The 20,524-nt window shown below is 31.2% G+C and overlaps 1 protein-coding gene across 7 annotated transcripts in view; it reads left to right on the top strand.

The window, feature by feature from the left end:
* The window catches only part of CSMD3 (CUB and Sushi multiple domains 3), a 1,102,347-nt gene that overhangs the window by 1,011,528 nt on the left and 70,295 nt on the right, over nt 1-20,524 (top strand). For all 7 annotated transcript variants that reach the window (XM_059042775.2, XM_067017123.1, XM_067017122.1 and 4 more), the window contains 6 exons: nt 2,575-2,763; nt 3,141-3,287; nt 5,926-6,114; nt 11,162-11,347; nt 12,878-13,072; nt 15,592-15,765. In XM_059042775.2, coding sequence (XP_058898758.1) covers nt 2,575-2,763; nt 3,141-3,287; nt 5,926-6,114; nt 11,162-11,347; nt 12,878-13,072; nt 15,592-15,765 — 1,080 coding nt within the window. The remainder of the gene's footprint in view (nt 1-2,574; nt 2,764-3,140; nt 3,288-5,925; nt 6,115-11,161; nt 11,348-12,877; nt 13,073-15,591; nt 15,766-20,524) is intronic.

The raw sequence follows: 20,524 nt of genomic DNA, 5'->3' as shown, positions 1-20,524 counted from the left end.
GTTGGTTAATGTGAGGATAGGTTAATTTGTGTATTTACAGTAAATTATATTGAATCGTACCAGTTTTTCAAAAGTAATATGGAATATTTGTTCAATTGAAAACATTGGAACCATTAAGATACAGCACTTGCTTTTCAACAACAATAGCCTAAGAAGAAAGTCAAAAAAGCGATGAAATGGTAGTCAGAAAATTGCTAACTGCAATAACAGAAGCATACATTACAGAGGTACCAAGAAGAAAATCAACAGTTCTGCTTGGGTTGATGGAGGAGAGGTTCAGGAATTGTTTGTTTCACAGAGGATGAGACTTGACCTGGGTTTTGAGATGTGCTAACATTTCAAATGCATCAGACAAGAGTAAGACTTTGAAACAGAAGCACTAATTGATAGGCTGAGTTCCAAAAAATTATAGGTCATGCAGTATGTTTGGAGCATTCTGTTTCAGAGGAGGAACAGCAGAAAACAAAGCTGGAGAGGTAGGCAGGGACTGAAGTTGAAGGGCTTTGAAGGTGCTGAATGGTTTTTAGTAAGGGAATAACATGTTCAGTAACCCAGTTACTCACTTAGTTAAATATTTCAGAAGTATTAAACAGCGGGGCACACACAACATAAACCCTTTCTTAAAACTTACTTCAGTTTGTCATATGGTTATATATCTTTATTTCAATATGCCATAACTACATATTCACTAATGTTCTTCATCTTTGACTCAAGTTTTCCATTCCATTTCTAGCCTTCAAGTTTCTATGTTTGTTTATTTATTTTATATATTTTTCATTTTGTGAAAAGCAAACATCAGGTTTCTCTTTTCAGACTGAGAAGGACTTAATACTATTTGCTGAATTATTATTTTTTAAATCTTGAAATCACACCCAAGAAGCAAACATCTCAGATTCAAATAAGAGAAATAGAAGTTAAAAAAAAAAAAAAAGAAAGAAAACAACTCTTAGATTAGCTATACTGTAGTCTATAGTAAAAATTCAAATATCTGTATTTGAAGTTATGGCAGTTATTTTCAAGTTATTAACTTGACTAAAGAACAATCATATGTTGCCATAATTCACTATTTTACTTACTGTTTTCCATCCCTATACTACTTGAAGACTTTATAATTCAAAATATTTCATGTCCTTCCACCCTGGAAATGACAAATATATAAATCCTTCTTCTATTCATCTGTATTTTAGCAACAACATTTAGTATTTTGAAGCCTAGTTTATTTGAACAAACATTGAGAAACAAGGATTCTATTTAAGATAGTGATCTAATTATTTTGAGATACAGCACTCTAAATCCAAGGTGGAAGTTGATGTATAGTGATTGGATTTCGAAATGGCATGAGATGTATTTCCAATTCACCAAATCTTCAAAAGTTATCTAGTCTACCCTTCACTCCAGTTGCTTGAATGTATGCAGTAATAACACTCAAAAATTGGTCCAAGCTACATTTAAAAACTACTTATCAATGATGTACATAGGACATTTTACTGTAGTGGCTACAGTGGCTTCCAGGTAAAAAGTTCTATATCATATTGAACTAAATCCTGTTTAGTATATATCGGTTTACTTCTATACTGTGTGGGCTATATTGAGCAATTCCAATACTCTTCCCACACCATAAGAGCTCAAAGTCTTAAGGAAAAAAAAGGGCTGAAATGGCATCATTTGAGTGATAAGGATTTGATCATCTTGGTCACATTCTCATTCCAAATGCAAATTTAAATATATGTTTGTATTATTTGGTCCAATGCATAATGCTATTGAGGCCAACAATTAAAGTATAGTAGTTTACTATACCTTGGAGATACACACACGCGCGCGCGCGCACGCGCGCACACACACACACACACACACACACATTCTCAGGATGTACAGCAGAGGTACTGTTATGAAATGAAGAGCTGTGCTTTGTCTTACACTTATGATCTGGAAATAGCAGGAAGAACTGAAAGGTAACTGGTGACCCAAAATTGTGTTAAATCCTCGTGGCTTAAGCATATTCATGAGATTAGAAGTGACTTTGCCTGGAATGAATACTCTGAGATAGGGCAGTTTCCTGTCCGTCCTCACATACCTGAGTGAGTTAAAGTTTGAGGACAGAAGAAAAAGTAAGGAAGGAAAAGGACAGGGTAAAGACACAGGCAAGAGAGGCAGAGGGGAGAAGACATAAGAAGATAAAGGAAAATAGGGAAAATAATATAAAGAAATAGAAGGCAATAAATGACTTAACTTTTTATTATCTATATATTTATTGTCCAGAAAAATAATGTATCTTCCATGTAATAATAAAAGGAAATTAATACCATAAAATTTTAGGTCATTCCTCCATATTTTGAACCACAAGCTTATTATACAAGTTGTCTTTTTATACACAAAGCTCAAGATATTATCTCCTTTATTGTTATTTAATATGAAAACATTTAAAAACTGGGTATTTAATGCAATTTTCACTTAAATACATTTCAATTAAAGTATTGAAATGCAACTTTAAAATGCAACTTTCTGTATTTAATATGCAACTTTCACTTAGGTCTAAAACACTAGCATCATCTAATGGTATATATTTTTTGACAGTGCTCTGTCCTGCCAATGAATTACGCCTGGATTCTACGGGAGTCATATTGAGCCCTGGATATCCTGACAGTTACCCAAATCTTCAAATGTGTGCCTGGAGCATTTCTGTGGAAAAGGGATATAATATTAGCATGTTTGTAGAATTCTTTCAGACAGAAAAGGAATTTGATGTTCTTCAGGTGTATGATGGTAACCATGGATTATATTTACTGGATATTCATAAATTCAATTCAACTGCTCTAATTATACATTCAGACCTTCAGTAAAAACACTGCTTATATGATTTTATTTTATCTTATGGGAATTTTTAGAAGTATCAACATCAAACTTACCTATATGCCATATGAAAATCATAGTTAGCTTGATTATTATGTTATAAATTGTAGCTGCTTTAGCTATGGAATTAAAATGTTTAAACAGACATTTTAAGTTATGTTTTAAGTTACTATTGATGAAATAAATTGGTTCTGGATCAATTTCACCATATTTAATACTATTCTAAATATATAAAATACTAAAGATGAATTATTTAGTTATACCTAAATTGTATTATTTTCTTTCTGAAGGACCAAATATTCAAAGTCCAGTGCTTGTTTCACTCAGTGGGGATTATTCATCTGCTTTTAATATAACGAGCAATGGTCATGAAGTATTTCTTCAATGGTCAGCAGATCATGGCAATAACAAAAAAGGCTTCCGGATAAGATATATAGGTATGTGATATTTATAACTTCAGTACAGATCTCACCTGCATCCTCAGTATGGTTGTGATTAAAGAGCACAGACACATACACTATTTAATTAGGTATGAATTTAAATCATATTTCTTCCATTGATGTTTCTTGAGCAATTTATGTAACATCTCTATGCCTCAGTTTCCTCATTGTAATGATAATAATGCTATGTCTTTCATATGATTTTGAAATGTTTAAAAGGACTTAAGGTATTTATGACGTATCTAAATTACTTATAAATTAAACTCTGGGACTTCCCTCATGATGTAATGGTTAAGAATCTACCTGCCAATGCAGGGGTCATGGGTTTGAGCCCTGGTCCGGGAAGATCCCACATGCCACGGAGCAGCTAAGCCCGTGTACCACAACTACTGAGCCCACGTGCCACAATTACTGAAGCCCATGCAACTAGAGCCCATGCTCCACAACAAGATAAACCACTGCATTGAGAAGCCCACGCACAGCAACGAAGAGTAGCCCCCACTTGCTACAACTAGAGAAAGCCCGCACACGGCAACGAAGACCCAATGCAGCCAAAAATAAATAAATAAATAAATAATAAACAAAAAATTTCCAGCCAAAAGAAAAAAAAATTAAACTCTGATATTTTAAGTGCTTTATTTCCCAGCAGAAATTTCCCTTGAACTCTCATAAAATGTTAATACTGTTGCTCAGTGGTATCTGATCTACTTAATATATATAACTCCTTTAAATGAGAAGTTTAAACAAAAGATAAACATACAGTGGAAAAAAATCTTTGTCTTCACTATTGCCCACCTATTTATGATGCTTGCTAAAATATATTAAATATTAAAAGAGAAAATGATGAACACATCACTTAGAAACATTTAGTTTTTAAAAAAATATTGTTTTGTCATCATTGCTTTTCATTGAGTAATATCTAGAAAGGTGTAGGCTGAAAATCCTTCTTAATATCAAGATGAAATAGCTTTTCCTATATGCCTTCCTGTTTATAAGGTCTACTGATACTGACCCAATAATTTTCTTGTTAAGTGTACATAGTTTTCCATTATGCAAAGATTATATCCCTCCTCTTTATTGCCATCCTTAATCATGTCAGATGCCATAGGTATGTGCTCAATAACAGAATATTTCAGAGCCAATCAACCATCTCTATCTGTACAGTGTTCAGACCATGTCTCCCCAAGCTATGGGTCATTGCTAATCAATTCTACTGAAAATTACTTTCTTAAATATTTTATAGATTATTCTGACACAACAATTGTAGACATGGACTTAAATAAATTTTGAATTCAAGTTGTAAAGATAAACTCTTGAAGTTTACTCATTTATATAAATGTGCATATATGTATATAATGTACAAATACAACAATTTTTTGTCTACTTTGATTTTAAAACTATAAGATGATAATTTGCCTTTATCAGCAATTTGTCTTTTACATATTAGAAGTAACTTGTCACTGACATTATAACATGTTTACAAGTTTTATCCTATAATAGATATCTATTAAATTTGAAAAATGTTATTAGGCATGCAAAGGAGAAATGTTTAAAAATTTAAACATACGCCCAATCATTCTTGAGATTTTTCATATTTGAATGTGAACTTTGTAAATGTCTTTTTATTAAAGTTGTGCCAGACTGTATTTAAAAAGTCAGAATGTTAAATTATATTTTTAATAACCATAATAACTTAAAGGAAAATCATTCAAATCCAACAGTTATAAGCATTAGATTCACTATATTAAAGACTAATCCTTATTTATGTTGATATTCATGACAAAGTTAGATATAAATATAATGAAAACATCATTTTTAGCCCCAAGAACAGCTTGACATATTGAATATAAATTTTTCCTTTAGAAAATGACAGGTTATGACATATATATTCTAAGTCCAATCTATTTCTTACTATTTACCCCTAAAGTCTCATTTTTTCTCAGATAATACATTGAAGTTTCAAAGGGTAAATGGATCCTGCCAGGCTGAATAGTCTCAAAAGTACATATATATGAAAAAGCCATTTCACGTTATCTTTTGACATTCTAGACTTCAGGAGATAAAAGAAGTTTTGTTTTGTTGGCATTTTTTATCACCATATATAAGCACTCTTGGCAGCATGGAAATTCTTTAATAAACTGGAAGAGAGGATTATGGAATGTGGAGGGACTATTTTAGACATCCACCAAAATGAAATGCATAAACTAACATGACATAGGTGTCTGCAGGTAATTTCAAAGTGACATGTAAACAACATGCTCTAAAATATTGCTACTAAACGGTGGCATTTAGGCCCTTCAGATGACAGGAAATACCAGTTCCAAAATTCAATAAACTATTTGTAGGGCTTTTGAACCTCCAGGGTATTAAGAAAGTATAATGTATTTCAATTAGGAGACATCTCCAGTGACAATAAGAATCAGAAGAAAGCCCAGAAATAGTTATGTCTCCTAAAAGTTATGTCACTAGATTGTCAAGTGGATGGAAAATAATATATGTCCATATGAAGTAAAACTCCCATAGATGGCAATTGAATTGGCCAATTTTTATGAGCTATTATTTACTTTTAGGTTTTTATAACTCTAGATTATAAAGAGTTTCTGATTATATATGATTTTTTTTTTCTTTTAAAAAGCTTTCTACTGTAGTACACCAGAATCCCCACCTCATGGATACATTATCAGTCAGACGGGTGGACAGCTTAATAGTGTGGTCCGCTGGGCGTGTGATCGAGGATTCCGACTTGTTGGGAAAAGCAGTGCTGTGTGCAGAAAGTCTTCCTATGGGTATCATACATGGGATGCACCGGTCCCTGCTTGTCAAGGTGAAGTATATCAACCAGAAATGGCACATTAATAAAAGATTAACCCCGTTTAACTTTTATTTGGATGGCTGAAACTTCCAAAATTATAAATATGCAGATGCATATTATAGATACCTCTAAGGAAAATAAGGCTTAAAAACACAGACTGATAAATTTGAGGAGCAAGAGACACATTGTCTTATAATTCTTCATTTGTTGTTATGTGATTTATGCCTTTAATCTATCCACTTATATGCATAATTTACTCATACATCTACCATTCCTGTCACTTTGCTGTCAGAAAATGAATGACCCAGAGCTGGAATGTGTGTTAGTGTGGAGTCTGCAGAGAGAAAAGAGAGGATAAGAGTAGGCAAGGTCACTGATGATGTTCACTCTCAAGTATGCAAAAATGTGCTCTCAGTGCAACAAATTTAAAAAAGGGAAAATGTAGCCAATTACCGCATTATTTTTTCTTCACTGTTTAGGTAACTCAACAGAGATGTCTTTCATTTCCATTTTATTTTGTTAAAACACAGGCATTCTCTGAGCATTGTATCCTGCTATAGCAAAAATATGACAAATCAACAAATGGCACATTTTAGAGCTTTGAACTAGGTCTTCTTTTTAAAGAGTAGTTGAGTCTCTTAGCTAGGTATAGTAATAAAGACAAGTTCAACATCAAGAAAATGTAATGTCATTGGACTTTGAAAAGTTTCAAACATCACATTATTTTGTAATATGAAATTTAAATTTAAATTTGATTTATTTTACCCAGCCCTCACATTAAAAATGAGGGATGCTTTCAGTTAATAAATAATGGATGTTACCTATACTCTACTTATTGGAGGCAATTTATGTAAAACAAATAAAATATAAAAGAGATCAGTTAAAATTTAAACAGCAGCAAGTTAAAAGGAGCAGAGAATAGATACTAGCAGATACCCAAAATGGTTTATTTTACCTGTTAAATTGCAATTTCTAATTCATGAAAATATAGCTTTCATAGGCATGTGTAAATAAATGAGAAATGAAAGAACTATTTCCTTATATTGTTGATTCAGAAACATTAATTACTTACTAGAATTATGGGATGTATCATAAACTTAATGGGTTACCAACATTGAAGGTGCTGACTTCATGTAGAATAGATACATTTTAATAAACTAGCAAAACATCTGCTTTCCTTCGACCAATGAATAACGGGAGTATTTATAAATTTTTAGTATTAAATGGTTTCCCAGAATTGGTTTGAGAAAGAATCATGATCTCATAATTTTAGAATCACAGGCATTTAAAAAATATATAATAATTTCTAAATCATATAGATTTTAAATAAACATTTAAATGCTCTGAACTTTGAACACTTAAATTTCAGTTATTAAGGATTGTTTATATAGAGAGAAAATCTTTGCAAAACCTTTACTGAAAATAATTAACTGTTGGTTAAAATAAAAAATTATCCTGAACTTGCTGAAGTTTTGAAATTGCTTTGTAGTGTCAGCACTATAATTTCATTGATTTTTTAATATAATATGACATTTATATATGGACCATTTTTAAATTGTTCTTGAATTGAAATTTTCCTGTAATTACAAATAGGTTATTTTTTTAACATCTTTATTTGAGTATAATTGCTTTACAATGTTGTGTTAGTTTCTGCTGTATAACAAAGTGAATCAACTATACATATATGTATATCCCCATTTTTCCTCCCTCTTGCATCTCCCTTCCACCCTCCCTATCCCACCCCTCTAGGTGGACACAAAGCTACCAACTGATCTCCCTATGCCATGCAGCTGCTTCCCACTAGCTATCTATTTTACATTTGGTAGTGTATATATGTCCATGCCACTCTCTCACTTTGTCCCATCTTACCCTTCCCCCTCCCTGTGTCCTCAAGTCCATTCTCTACATCTACATCTTTATTCTTGTACTGCCCCTAGTTTCATAAGAACCATTCCTTTTTTATCTTTTTTTAGATTCCATATATATGTGTTAGCATACAGTATTTGTTTTTCTCTTTCTGATTTACTTCACTCTGTATGACAGGCTCTAGGTCCATCCACCTCACTACCAATAACTCAATTTCATTTCTCTTTATGGCTGAGTAATATTCCATTGTATATATGTGCCACACATCTTCTTTATCCATTCATCTGTTGATGGACACTTAGGTTGATTCCATGTCCTGGCTATTGTAAATAGAGCTGCAATGAACATTGTGGTACATGACTCTTTTTGAATTATGGTTTTCTCTGGGTATATGCCCAGTAGTGGGATTGCTGGGCCATATGGTAGTTCAATTTTTAGTTTTTTAAGGAACCTCCATACTGTTCTCCACAGTGGCTGCACCAATTTACATTCCCACCAACAGTGCAAGAGGGTTCCCTTTTCTCCACACCCTCTCCAGCATTTATTGTTTGTAGATTTTTTGTTGATGGCCATTCTGACTGGTGTGAGGTGATACTTCATTGTAGTTTTGATTTGCATTTCTCTAATGATTAGTGATGTTGAGTATACTTTCATGTGTTTGTTGGCAATCTGTATATCTTCTTTGGAGAAATGTCTATTTAGATCTTCTGCCCATTTTTGGATTGGGTTGTTTGTTTTTTTGATATTGAGCTGCATGAGCTGCTTGTATATTTTGGTAAATCAAAATGTAGCTGAAAAATAAGATATTTTGCATAGTAAAGTGATAAAATATTTATAACTCAAAGAAGCATTTCCAAAATTGATCCTTTATGTTCACTGAAACAATTTTAAAGTATTATTTTATAAAATTGTTTGTTGTATGTGACCTGTGTTTGGATATAGCTAATTGAAATGAAAGGGTTAAATGTCATTGGGGAGAGCTATTCACACAATTTTTGTTTTGTTCCAAATTTGTTTTGCATTCTTCAGTTATTTTTATTCTTCTTGTCTCTTCAGTCTCCTTATACATCCTCACATTTATTTACTTGAGCTATGGTTATACAATGTGAACACAATTAAAGATAGAAAATTTGGTCTGTTATCTCTATTTCAGTTTGGGAAGGTGTTTTATTTCTTTGTCTACACCTCAACTAATCATTCATTGACTCCCTGCCCCATCACGAATTAAACCATTGTCATCCCTCTACACAATGGAGTATTATAAAGGGTTATGCAGAAACAGTCACTTTGTATTCCCTGTTTCACTTTTTTTTTTCAAGTTCTAACACATTTCTTTTATTGTCTTCTTAGTTATTATAAAAAGGGAAATATCAGCCAACATTCACTACCAACATGAGATATACGTGAACATTTGAGATATACAGCTGGCAAATGAACACATTATAAATGTTCAACATGATGAACCGTTAGGGAAATGCCATCAGACCATAGTAAGATAACTCTACACACTTTTAAAACAGGTTAATATTTAGTACATTTAATATAACAACCAAGTACAGGTATGAGGACATCTTTCTTTTGCTTTTAATTTGTGCTTGTTTAAGATCTCTGCAGAGAAGCTTCTGACAATCACTCAGTGATGATGGTTCTTCTGAACTCTGTTTTCCTTTTTTTTTTTTTAGCTAAGAAGTTAAACTGTAAAATATCTACAGGCACATTTATCCTATCATTTTAGTATGTTGTCTTTTTTTTCAATTCTAAAATACAGACATTATATACTAACTACATATATGGAATCTATACTATTTAAACTAAATTTCATTGTTACTTTGCTCTAAGTTTAACGTACTCTACCCCAACAATGTACATTTAATTTTTAAAAAGTGAGTAGATACACGATCTTTGGTGGGGATTCAGTGGAGAAACAGTTTGTTACAAATTGAAATTCCCAGAAGTCCTAAGTGGAAATACAAATACTGCTTTAACAGACATCAGGGACCCATTTACTTTTGCAACACTATTTTAGAGGTCTATAATTAGATAGCAGGGATAACATAATTATATGAGATTGCTTATATAATTTATTAAATCAACATTACTACTTTTCTGTTTATAATTTGCAGGTTATCAAATTACAAAAGATAAAGCTATTCACCAGTAGGAAGTCTGCTGTTACACTTTGAGAATTTTATGTGTTTTACTAAGATTTTGTTTTACTTTGTAGTCAATTTGCATGAATTAATTAAGATTAAACACCTAAGTGGTAGATTTTATAAGAGAAGTAGAAACAATTTTAGGTTGAAATGGAGACAGAATATTTACAGCTTTTGTAAATACTGAAACTAAACTCGTATCTTTCTATTATTTCTTCTGATATGAGAAAAATATAGTTACAAGTTTAGAATATCTTATATGAAACCAATAAAACTAGTTATTTCAGAATTTAGAGGTTTTCTGATTTTATACAATAAACTATTGAAATATAAATTTATACTGTAATCATCCCATTATGGTAAAACTAACTTTTACGTAAATCAGATTTATTGTAGATAAAAACCAAGACATCTAAGACATATCAGTGAAATACAGGAAGATCCAAACTAGGTTTTAAGATGATAAGTCCTGGCCCTATATTTATTAAATATATCCGTACACATGATATTCCATGGAAGGTGCACAAGCACATAGAGTTTGGCTGGACCTAAGACAAAGTAGTAATATCTACCTTGCAGGTAAAATAAATCTATTTGTTTTATTCCTGGCCGAAACCCTGATGAGTGTTGGTTACCACTACCTTTATAATCTTTAATAATTGTCAAATTGAATTGTGACCTAACTTGCTAGATCCAGACATGAATTAGCACTAATACACTCTATATTTACTTAACTTGCCTTCTCTTGTAATCTGTGTGCATGCTGATAACCATGTGCATGCTGACAAGAAACTAAGTAAGAAACCAAGAAATAAAGGATTAATGGTGTATGGATTCACCAATTTAAAAACACATTGAATCAGAGTTTGAACTAAATGATTCAGAAAGATGTCGTTCAAAACAGGTTTTGGTGAAGGTATTCTGAAATTGTTTCAGAGGAATTAATAAAATTCCAAATAGTTTTACGTGCTTTATACTCTATGAGACTTATCTAATTATTTTTCTGTTTCTTTGGTTTTGTATGTATGTATTTATTTTAGCAATTTCCTGTGGGATTCCTAAAGCTCCAACAAATGGAGGAATACTCACAACAGACTACTTGGTAGGAACCCGAGTTACCTATTTTTGTAATGATGGATATAGATTGTCATCTAAGGAACTTACCACTGCTGTCTGTCAATCAGATGGCACTTGGAGCAATCATAACAAGACTCCTCGCTGTGTTGGTATGTATGTTAAGGAAATTCCATCACTTGTGTTTCTACTGGCATCTTATATGATCTGAAATTTTATGTATTTTTCAGATTTTAAAACCATTCCCTAAAATGATGTCTAAGAGGGAAATAAAAGTAAATTAAGCTGTCTTGTACTAGGAAGAACTGAAATACAGTATAAGGACATTTTTACTCATTTCCAGAAGCTCCAGAATATTTATGTCAAAGAAATAAAGTGGCATTTTATCTTACACAGCAACGTTTTATTTATTTTGTGAAAAGTCATCCATCAATCAGCATGTGTTTTCAATGCATAGGTCTTTGAAAAAGAATTTTGTTTACATTAATAAAATTATATTTTAATACATTCAACTGATTTTTATAAACATAAATGATGCTAATGAGATGATCCATAATATTTAACTTTTGTCAGAATTCTTCAGGTTACTTACATTTAGAATAGTTCTCATTCCTGCCATCAATACTGTAATAGGTAAATGAATATTATATAATGGTTATAGAAAATAATTCAGATAAAATATTTGGTAGAAAAGGATTAGAAAATGCTCCTTTAAATAAGGTCTTTGATTTTTCTCTATAAATCAATTACTTATTCTATTTAGTACTAACATTTCAACTTAGCTATGATTTCATTTAAAATGGGGTTGTTAAATTATTTGCAATCTTAACATAAGTGTCTAATAATGTGTCTACTTATGCTGAGCAAGTTTTGAATTAGCTGAAGTTTATATCCCAAGTCTTGCATAAAAAGATCATTCTCATAAAACAAATTTCCTCAAAATATAGTCCTTCCAAAACATTTAAAGAAAAGAGAGTAGGTTATTTCTGTATTTTCCTATTGTGACTAACGCTGCAATGAACATGAGAGTGTAGATATCTCTCTGAGATCTTGATTTCATTTCCTTTGGATATATATACTGAAGTGGGATTGGTGATTCATATGATAGTTATAGTTTCCGTTTTTGAGGAACCTCCATACTGCTGTATGTGCGTATTCCATAGAGGCTTTACCAGTTTACATTCACAACTTGTACAAGTATTCCCTTTTTTCCACTTCGTGTCAAATATAACTCAGTAAAGCTGGGAAAAAAGAAAAAAAAAGAATACTTTTAAATCAGCTTCAAGAAAATCAGACAATTTTAACAAACTAATGTTATTGGAATGATTCATCACTAAAATATACTTCATGTCTTCCTGTACTAAAGAATAAACTTGGAAATGATAATCCAAAAAAAGAATGGAAAAGTCAATAAAAGGGATTCTAGGTATATAGAATAATATGTACAAAGACTTTCAAGTGTGAAATAGCATGACATGTTCAAGGAACTGCCAACAGTACCATAGAACTGAGGGAGTAGATAGATTAACATGAAAAAAAAAATTGCTAAAGACCTTTTATGGCACAATAGTGAAGGAACTCAGGAAATGGTGAACTAAGAATGGAATAGACATGAGATATAATTAAGAAGCAGAACAGACATGACTGACTTATTAGCATTTATCTCTTTGGTTTTTGTATAGTTGTTACATGCCCAAGCATCAACTCCTTTACTCTGGAACACGGAAGATGGAGAATTGTGAATGGTTCCCATTATGAATACAAAACCAAGGTAGTTTTCAGCTGTGATCCTGGTTATCATGGACTAGGTCCTGCTTCTATTGAATGTCTTCCTAATGGTACTTGGAGTTGGAGAAATGAAAGACCATATTGCCAAAGTAAGTATACACTCAGCTAAACTTATTTCATATGCAATCCTTGGTGATTCAGTTGCTTGATCACTTCTATTTTCTACATATGCTAGAGCAATACTGAGCTAATATTACTTTAAAAGGTCATTTATTCTCAAGTCATCTTAAAATTTTGTAACTGTTTTTGGTATTTGTAAATGCTTATTAAAAAAAAGAAAGGGACTTTGGATTCAGAAATCCTTCCCTTGGATTATAGGTCTATCATTTATTAAAACAACTACACACTGCTTTTAGCCCTTTACATGTATTATTTCATTTATTCCTTAGTTCCCATTCTATAAATAAGTTGATATTATTATATTTATTTTATCAAAAAGGAAAATGAACTCAAGAATTTTTATCATGTTACACAAGTCACAGAACCTATAAATGGTGGATTATTGGGTTTCAACCCATGGAGTCTAATTAAAAGCTCTGCCTTTTGATGTTATATGATGTTTATTCTATTTCTTATACCAGAAAATTACAATAATACCTATCTCATAGTTATTACTATGATTTAATGGTGTTACACGTTGAAAATATCAGCTAGATCCTGATTCACAGCAGGAGCTCAATAAATATTTATTGAATCAAACTGAACATCTTAGTCATTCTATTTTCATACATTCTTATAATACAAATAGCTAGTGTCTGTCTAATGTAGATAAGCTAACAACGTAGGATAATCAGATGAAATATCTTGATCTTCCTTTGAACTTTCTTTACTACATTTATTGAGTTTACTTAGTACCAGGAAATATGCTAGGCTGAAAATTCATCCTTTCATTTCATGTTCAACACAGTTTTACAGCATTTATGATATGGATACATAATTTATAAATAAACTAATAAAACATTTGAAGTCTGGATTATGGAGACTAAAATTTTAACATAACAGATAACTATATATAGTAAGTACGCAAGTACCTAGTAATATTTTACTTACGAATATTCATTTTCTTAATCTCCATATTAAGCATAGGATTTGGGGGTTGCCAGTTTCTATAAGATAATCATATTGATGAATTAAAAATCTCAAAATACATATCTAAATTATATTACATATTCTAAAAATATTGCATATGTATTGTAAATTTTTGCTTTACTCTTTTGGGTTTTCACCCAGGATCTTCCTCTAGGCTCATTCTTCTTCCATTATAATTTCATTAAAAGGGCACATGGGATAAGGATGTTTCAAAGAGAAGGAAAAAAATTATCTACAGCAGAAGCATTTATTGAACAAATGTTTGTCTGTTTTCTTTGTGTTCAGTTCTTTATTATGTAGAAAAATTTAAGTTCTACATAAGATCAGGTTCTTGCCCACAGGAGAATGCAGGAAAGACAGGAATCTAAGAATTACAATTCATTGAGAAAAATGGAAAGAACAGTACTTTTTTTCTGGTCCTCCATTTATTCATCTTTGAAATTAAAATGATATAAATATCAGTATTATTAATAGTAATAAATATTATAGCTACCTCAAAGGATTGTTTGTGGGATTAGTTCAAAACAATCAGTACATCTTAAATTCTACATGCAATTTTTTAAAGTCTGCAAATTTTCTATTTGTCTGTCTAATAGAATCCTAAAGCCTAGAGCTGGAAGCCAGAGCGGGAGCCAGAATAAAGGCTGGTGGTTAAGTATTCAATTCTTGAGTTAAACGGCTGGGTTTAAATTTTGATTTAGCTGTTTATAGGCTGTGGAATCTTATTAAAGTTACTTTCCTTTTATGTGTCCATATCCTAGTGCACACAATTCAGATAATGATTACACATACCTCATAGAGTTGTTTTGAGAATTACGTAAGATGAAGCATTAGTAATAGTGTCTGGTACAGAAGCACTCAATAAATGCTATCTATTATTGTTTTTCTTCTATAAAGAAATTTCATTTGTGGTCTTTAAATATGAAGGTGTTATAAGAGCTGGGTTCTGAATGACCTAGCAAGTCAGTTAATCTCTATTTTTTAGATTTTTTTAAAACCTAAAACCAAAATATGAAATATAATTATAATCTAATGGTTCTAGTGAGAATCAAATGATATTTCACATGTAAAGGGCTTTATAAACTCTAGAGTGTGCAACAAAAGTTATTTGCACTTACGATCTTAGCTAATGAGGAAACTGGCTCAGGTAAGTCAAAGGGATTGCCCAATGTCACTTGATAAGTCAGAGAAAGACTTTGGACTAATAAATTATCCTCCCTTTAATCTTGTTATTATTATTTTTTCATTACAACCTGTTGGGTGACCAGGTTGGCTATGCAAAAAATGTAAACAAAATATCTTCATCAAATGTCACTGTTACTTAGAAGATTTATGGGAACTCAAAGGGTATAAATTTTAAATTATGTCATCTATTTTCTCTACACTTTCATAATCATTCAAACATGTTTTACAAATGTCAATTTCAATTGTAAATATATCAAATCATAGCATGGTTTTGTTACAAGTTCATATTGACTATGTCTTTAAAAAGAGTTTTTATTTTTTTATTGTTTTCAAGTTATTTCCTGTGGAGAACTACCTACACCTCCAAATGGAAATAAGATTGGAACTCAAACTTCATATGGCTCAACGGCCATCTTTACCTGTGATTCAGGATTCATGCTTGTGGGCTCTGCTGTACGTGAATGCTTTTCCTCAGGTCTTTGGAGTGGATCGGAAACCAGATGCTTAGGTACAGATTTTTACGTCATTTTAACCAAACATTTTTTCTCCCTCTAGAAAGGCAGCCCTTTTTCATAATATGAGATGATAATTTATATTCACTCAGTAAGGATGATAAAAACTGGAAAATATTTAACTTTTAAAATATCTCATGGTAGAAAAGCTATTAAACAGATAACTCTTAAAGTTAAGCAACTAGCATTCCAAATGAGAATCTTATGTCATTAAGGAGAGACACATTTATCTTCCAGGCATGGTGAAAATAAAAGGTAAAAACTAATTGCTGAAAATTATATGTCTGCATACTCACCTGGATTCATTGCTGTAACAGTTAATTCATTCTAAACCATAGTCAATTCTCCTTTCACCTATTTGCTTAAGGTAATGACTAAAGAAGAAAAACAAGTTCCACATTTAAATATCTTTCTCCCTTTTTACTTCCTAACACTTCAACATGTGTAGTATTACTTTGTATTAAAACTTTAAAAATCTATTTTTCAAACCTGATTTTAGGAAAATAGGGTTTTTTTCCCTTAGGGTTTTTTAATTCACTGTAAAAAGCTGTTCATTAAGAGACTGAATAGCTAGTTCTTCTTACCCCTTCTCTTATTATTAAAGGAATATTATTATTTAGGCTTTATCCCTTTTTACAGAGACTTCAATAATTATCTTAATATTAAGAGAATAGTATGATTTATGCTTTATTTTTCTCTAAAATTATTTCAAGAAAAGACAGAAAGTATTGAATTAGATAATAATAATAATTGTTATAATAACTACTCACTTGCCTGTTGGGAACAAAGCATAATCTTTAGGTTTACTAATTTTAAAATTGCTGATTATTATGAACAAGGTGTTGCTGAATTTGTACAATGTTTTGTCTCTAAAATTTTACTATTTAAAAATATGACATATGGCAGAAAAGTCTATATTTTAGCAGTTTAAATATGTATTGTTTTGATAATAAGCTTGAAAATATTTATGGTGATACAATCATTATTTGAAACTTGAAAGGGTATAGCTAGAGATTTTGGTTAAAATTCTTTTTTTCAACCTCTCAGGAATATTTGTTAGTAGGTGTACTTGGAAACCCAGTAACAATGGTTTCTTTATAAGAGTACACATATTTATTTGACTATGCTATAAGACTATTATATAAAAAAGAAAATGGTAAAGAAATTAAATCATTATGTGTTAATATAGGATTAAATGATAAAATAAAATATTTCTTACTAGTTTCTAACCTGGTTTTGGTTATGCTTATTTTAATTACAGATTACTTAGTTTACTAATGCATTTGAAAATATATGTAAACTAAATTTAAAATACTATATTTTATAACTCTTTGCCCCGATGAACTACTATTGTATGTTATATGTTATTTATTGAATATTGTATATAAGAAGTGGTTTTACTCACCTATTTAGAATCCTGATTCTGTTCTGTGGAAAGAGGGCATAAAAGGAATGTTTATAAGCAAACACTGTCTCTCAGTCTATAAAGACAACAATATTCTTGCATAGGATGTAATGTTGACGGCTAATATAAACTCAAAAGTGTGTCAGTAGGAGGAAAGTGCAATTGCCAAATAAGCAGATCCTAGAATCTTATGCTTTGAATTAACCTAAGAAGTCATGTAGCCCAGTCATTCTTCTCATGACTGCAAACAATTTGTCCTTATGCCCCAGAAACTTTTGGCCTAGAATGGCCACTAGAATGTGCTTATGATTGTTTCTTTAAATATAGTGCATTTATTCCCAAACTCCCAATTATTATGAATTTTTCAATTCAGACTTGACTATGTATATACATATGCCTACCACCTAGATTTTATGATTAGCCATTTGTTGTATTTGCTTATCACATATCTATTCATCCTTAAATGCCTCTGTCAATCCATCAATTCATTTTACTTTTTGATGCATTTTGAAGTTCCCAAATTCAGTACACTGCATTGTTAAATGTTTCTATATACAGCTATACTCAGCTAGAGTTCAATATTTGCTCATGGTTCCTTTCTTTTTTTATGTTGGTAAATGTACCTATGGTGAAATGCACATATCATAAATACACTGTTAGATACGTGTTGACAAATGTGTACACCTATGTAACTAAACACTCTATAGATGTAGAACATTAACATTACCTCAGAAAGCTTTCTCATAACCCTTCATAGTCAATCTGCAGGTCTCCTCCCCTACACACTGAGACAGTAACTGTTCTGTTTTTTTTTCACCATATGGTAGTTTTCCCTGTTCTAGAAATTCATATGAAGGGAATCCTAAATCATGTACCCTTTTCATGTAAGGTTTCTTTCATTCTCTTTCATTCATGTTGTTGTGTATATCAGTAATTTAAAAAAAAAATCTCTGAGTAGAATCCTATTGTGTGTATATGCCAAACTTTGGCCATTCCCCTGTTGATGGACACATGGACTCTCTCCAGTTTGGGGCTGTTATGAGTAATGCTGTTATGAACATTTGTGTAAAAGTCTTTTTGTGGACATGTGTATTCCTTTCTGTTGCATACTCTGGAATAAAATTTCTGGAAGAGTTCTGGCTGTCTCATATTTTCTCCAGCATATGGTATAGCCAGTCTTCTAATTTTAGTCAACTTCTTGGGTGCAAAAAGGTATCTTACAAGATTTAATTTACATTGTCTTGATGACTACTGATCGAGTACAATTTATTGGGCTTATTGGCCATTTGTAAATTTTCCTGAAGTATCTTTAATATTTAATTGCCTTTTATTATGGCTTATAGTGTTCTTTATATATTCTTATTTTTAAAATATTTTCTCCCAGCCTATGACTTTCCTGTTCATTTCTTAATGGTGTCCTAATGAGCAGAAGTTTTCAATCTTTGTAAAATCTATCATTTTTTCTTTCTGGCTATTGCTTTCTGTGTCTTGTTTAGGAAAACCTTGCTCAACCATAAGTCACAAAGATTTTCTTTTGTTTTATTCTAGAAGCTTTACAGTTTTCAGTTTTACTTTATAGCTATGACTTATTTTAGTCATTTGTTGTTTTATATATCATGAAGTAAGGTTGAGGGTTTTTTTGTTTGTTTGTTTGTTTTTTCCAGAAGTGTGTCTGGCACTTTTGGTTGAATAGATTTTATTATAAATCTTGAAATTTTGTGTGTATGTCCTCAAAATATGTTCTTACTTTTCAGGATGACTTTGGATACTCTATGTCCTTTGAAGTTTCATATATGTTTTAGAATTTGGTTATTAATTGTTTATTTTTAAAATGACTGTAGGATTGCATTCTATCTGTAGATCATCTGGGGAGAATTGGCATCTAACAATGTTAACTCTTCTAATTCCTGAACATGGTAAAGTTAGTATATTTATTCATTAGTATATTTATTCATTTATTAAGGTCTTCTTTCATTTTTTTGCAATAGCAAATATTTTTTAAAAATTTTACCATAGAGATCATGTATACCTATTGCTAAATTTATTCCACGGAATCGTTAGTGTGTTTACACTAATATAAGTGATATTGTTCATTTTTAATTACATTTCCAATTGTTTGATGTTAGTACATAAAAATAAAATTAATCAAAATATTTATCTAATATCCTGCCTCTTTGCAAGTTCACTTACTTGTTTTAGGATTTTCTTAAAATAACATTGTCTATGTATATGTCATCTGAGCATAAAATAGTTTTACTATTTTGTTCCCTACTTTACGTTTTTACTTTCTTCCTCTGTATTAGTGTATTGAACTAGAAAGGGCCCACCAAACAATGTTAAACAGAACTGGTGAGAGTGGTCATCCATGTCTTGTTCCCTATATCAGGAGGAAAGAATTCAATATTTCATCAATAAATATAATATGAACTTTTTCCTTAGATGTATTTCTAAGGTTGAGAAAGTTTCCTTGTATTGCTAATTGTTGTTAGTTTTTATCATGATTGGGTACTGAATTTTGCCAAATGATTTTCATCTATTGAAATAGCCATGTATGTTTCTCTCTTTTTATTCTGTCAGTATGGCAGATGACAGTGGTCAATATTTCATCTTAAACCAATTGGTCATTTCTGGATAAACCCCACATAATCATGATGTATTTTACATGTATTAACTTTATAAATTTTTTTAAACAGTGCTGCATCTATGTTCATGAAGGACATTTTGTTCTGTGTCTTTTACAGGTTTAATATTGGGATTATGGTTACCTCATTAGGCAAGTTAGGAAATGATTCTTTTTCTTCTATTTTCTAAGAGTTTGTGTAAGATTGGTGTTTTTTGGTTTGTTTCTTTCCTTGCTTTTTTACTTAAATATTTGATTGAATATTTTACTGGGAAAAAACGAGTCTTTTTTTTGGGGGGGAGGTTATTGTTTAAGAATTGCAATACTTTAATAGATAAAGGACTATTCATATTTTCTATTTTATCTTGTGTTAGGTTTTGGATGATAGAATTTTCAAAGATTTTGTCCTTTTATTCTGAATTGTTAAATGTATCAGCATAAAGCAGTTCTTAATATTCCCTTATCCTTTTAACATCTGTAGGCTTTGTAGTGTTGTCACTTCATTCATTCCTGTTATTGGTAATTTTGTTCTCTCTTTTTTGTGTGTGTTGATAGGATTAGCTAGGAGTCTAACAATGTTGTTGACTCTTTTGTAAAGCTTCTAACTTTTGACTACCTTGACTGTGTTACATTGTCATATTTCTCTTTGCTTAGTCTACTATATTTTTTCTTTTTTTTAAAAATTGAGGTATAACTGGTATACAGTATTATATTAGTTTCAGTTGTACCA

The sequence above is a fragment of the Kogia breviceps genome, chromosome 17 (assembly GCF_026419965.1).
Source record: "Kogia breviceps isolate mKogBre1 chromosome 17, mKogBre1 haplotype 1, whole genome shotgun sequence".
NCBI lineage: Eukaryota > Metazoa > Chordata > Mammalia > Artiodactyla > Physeteridae > Kogia > Kogia breviceps.
Note: the sequence above shows the minus strand (reverse complement) of the source record. Positions and strands in the feature narration are given on the sequence as shown.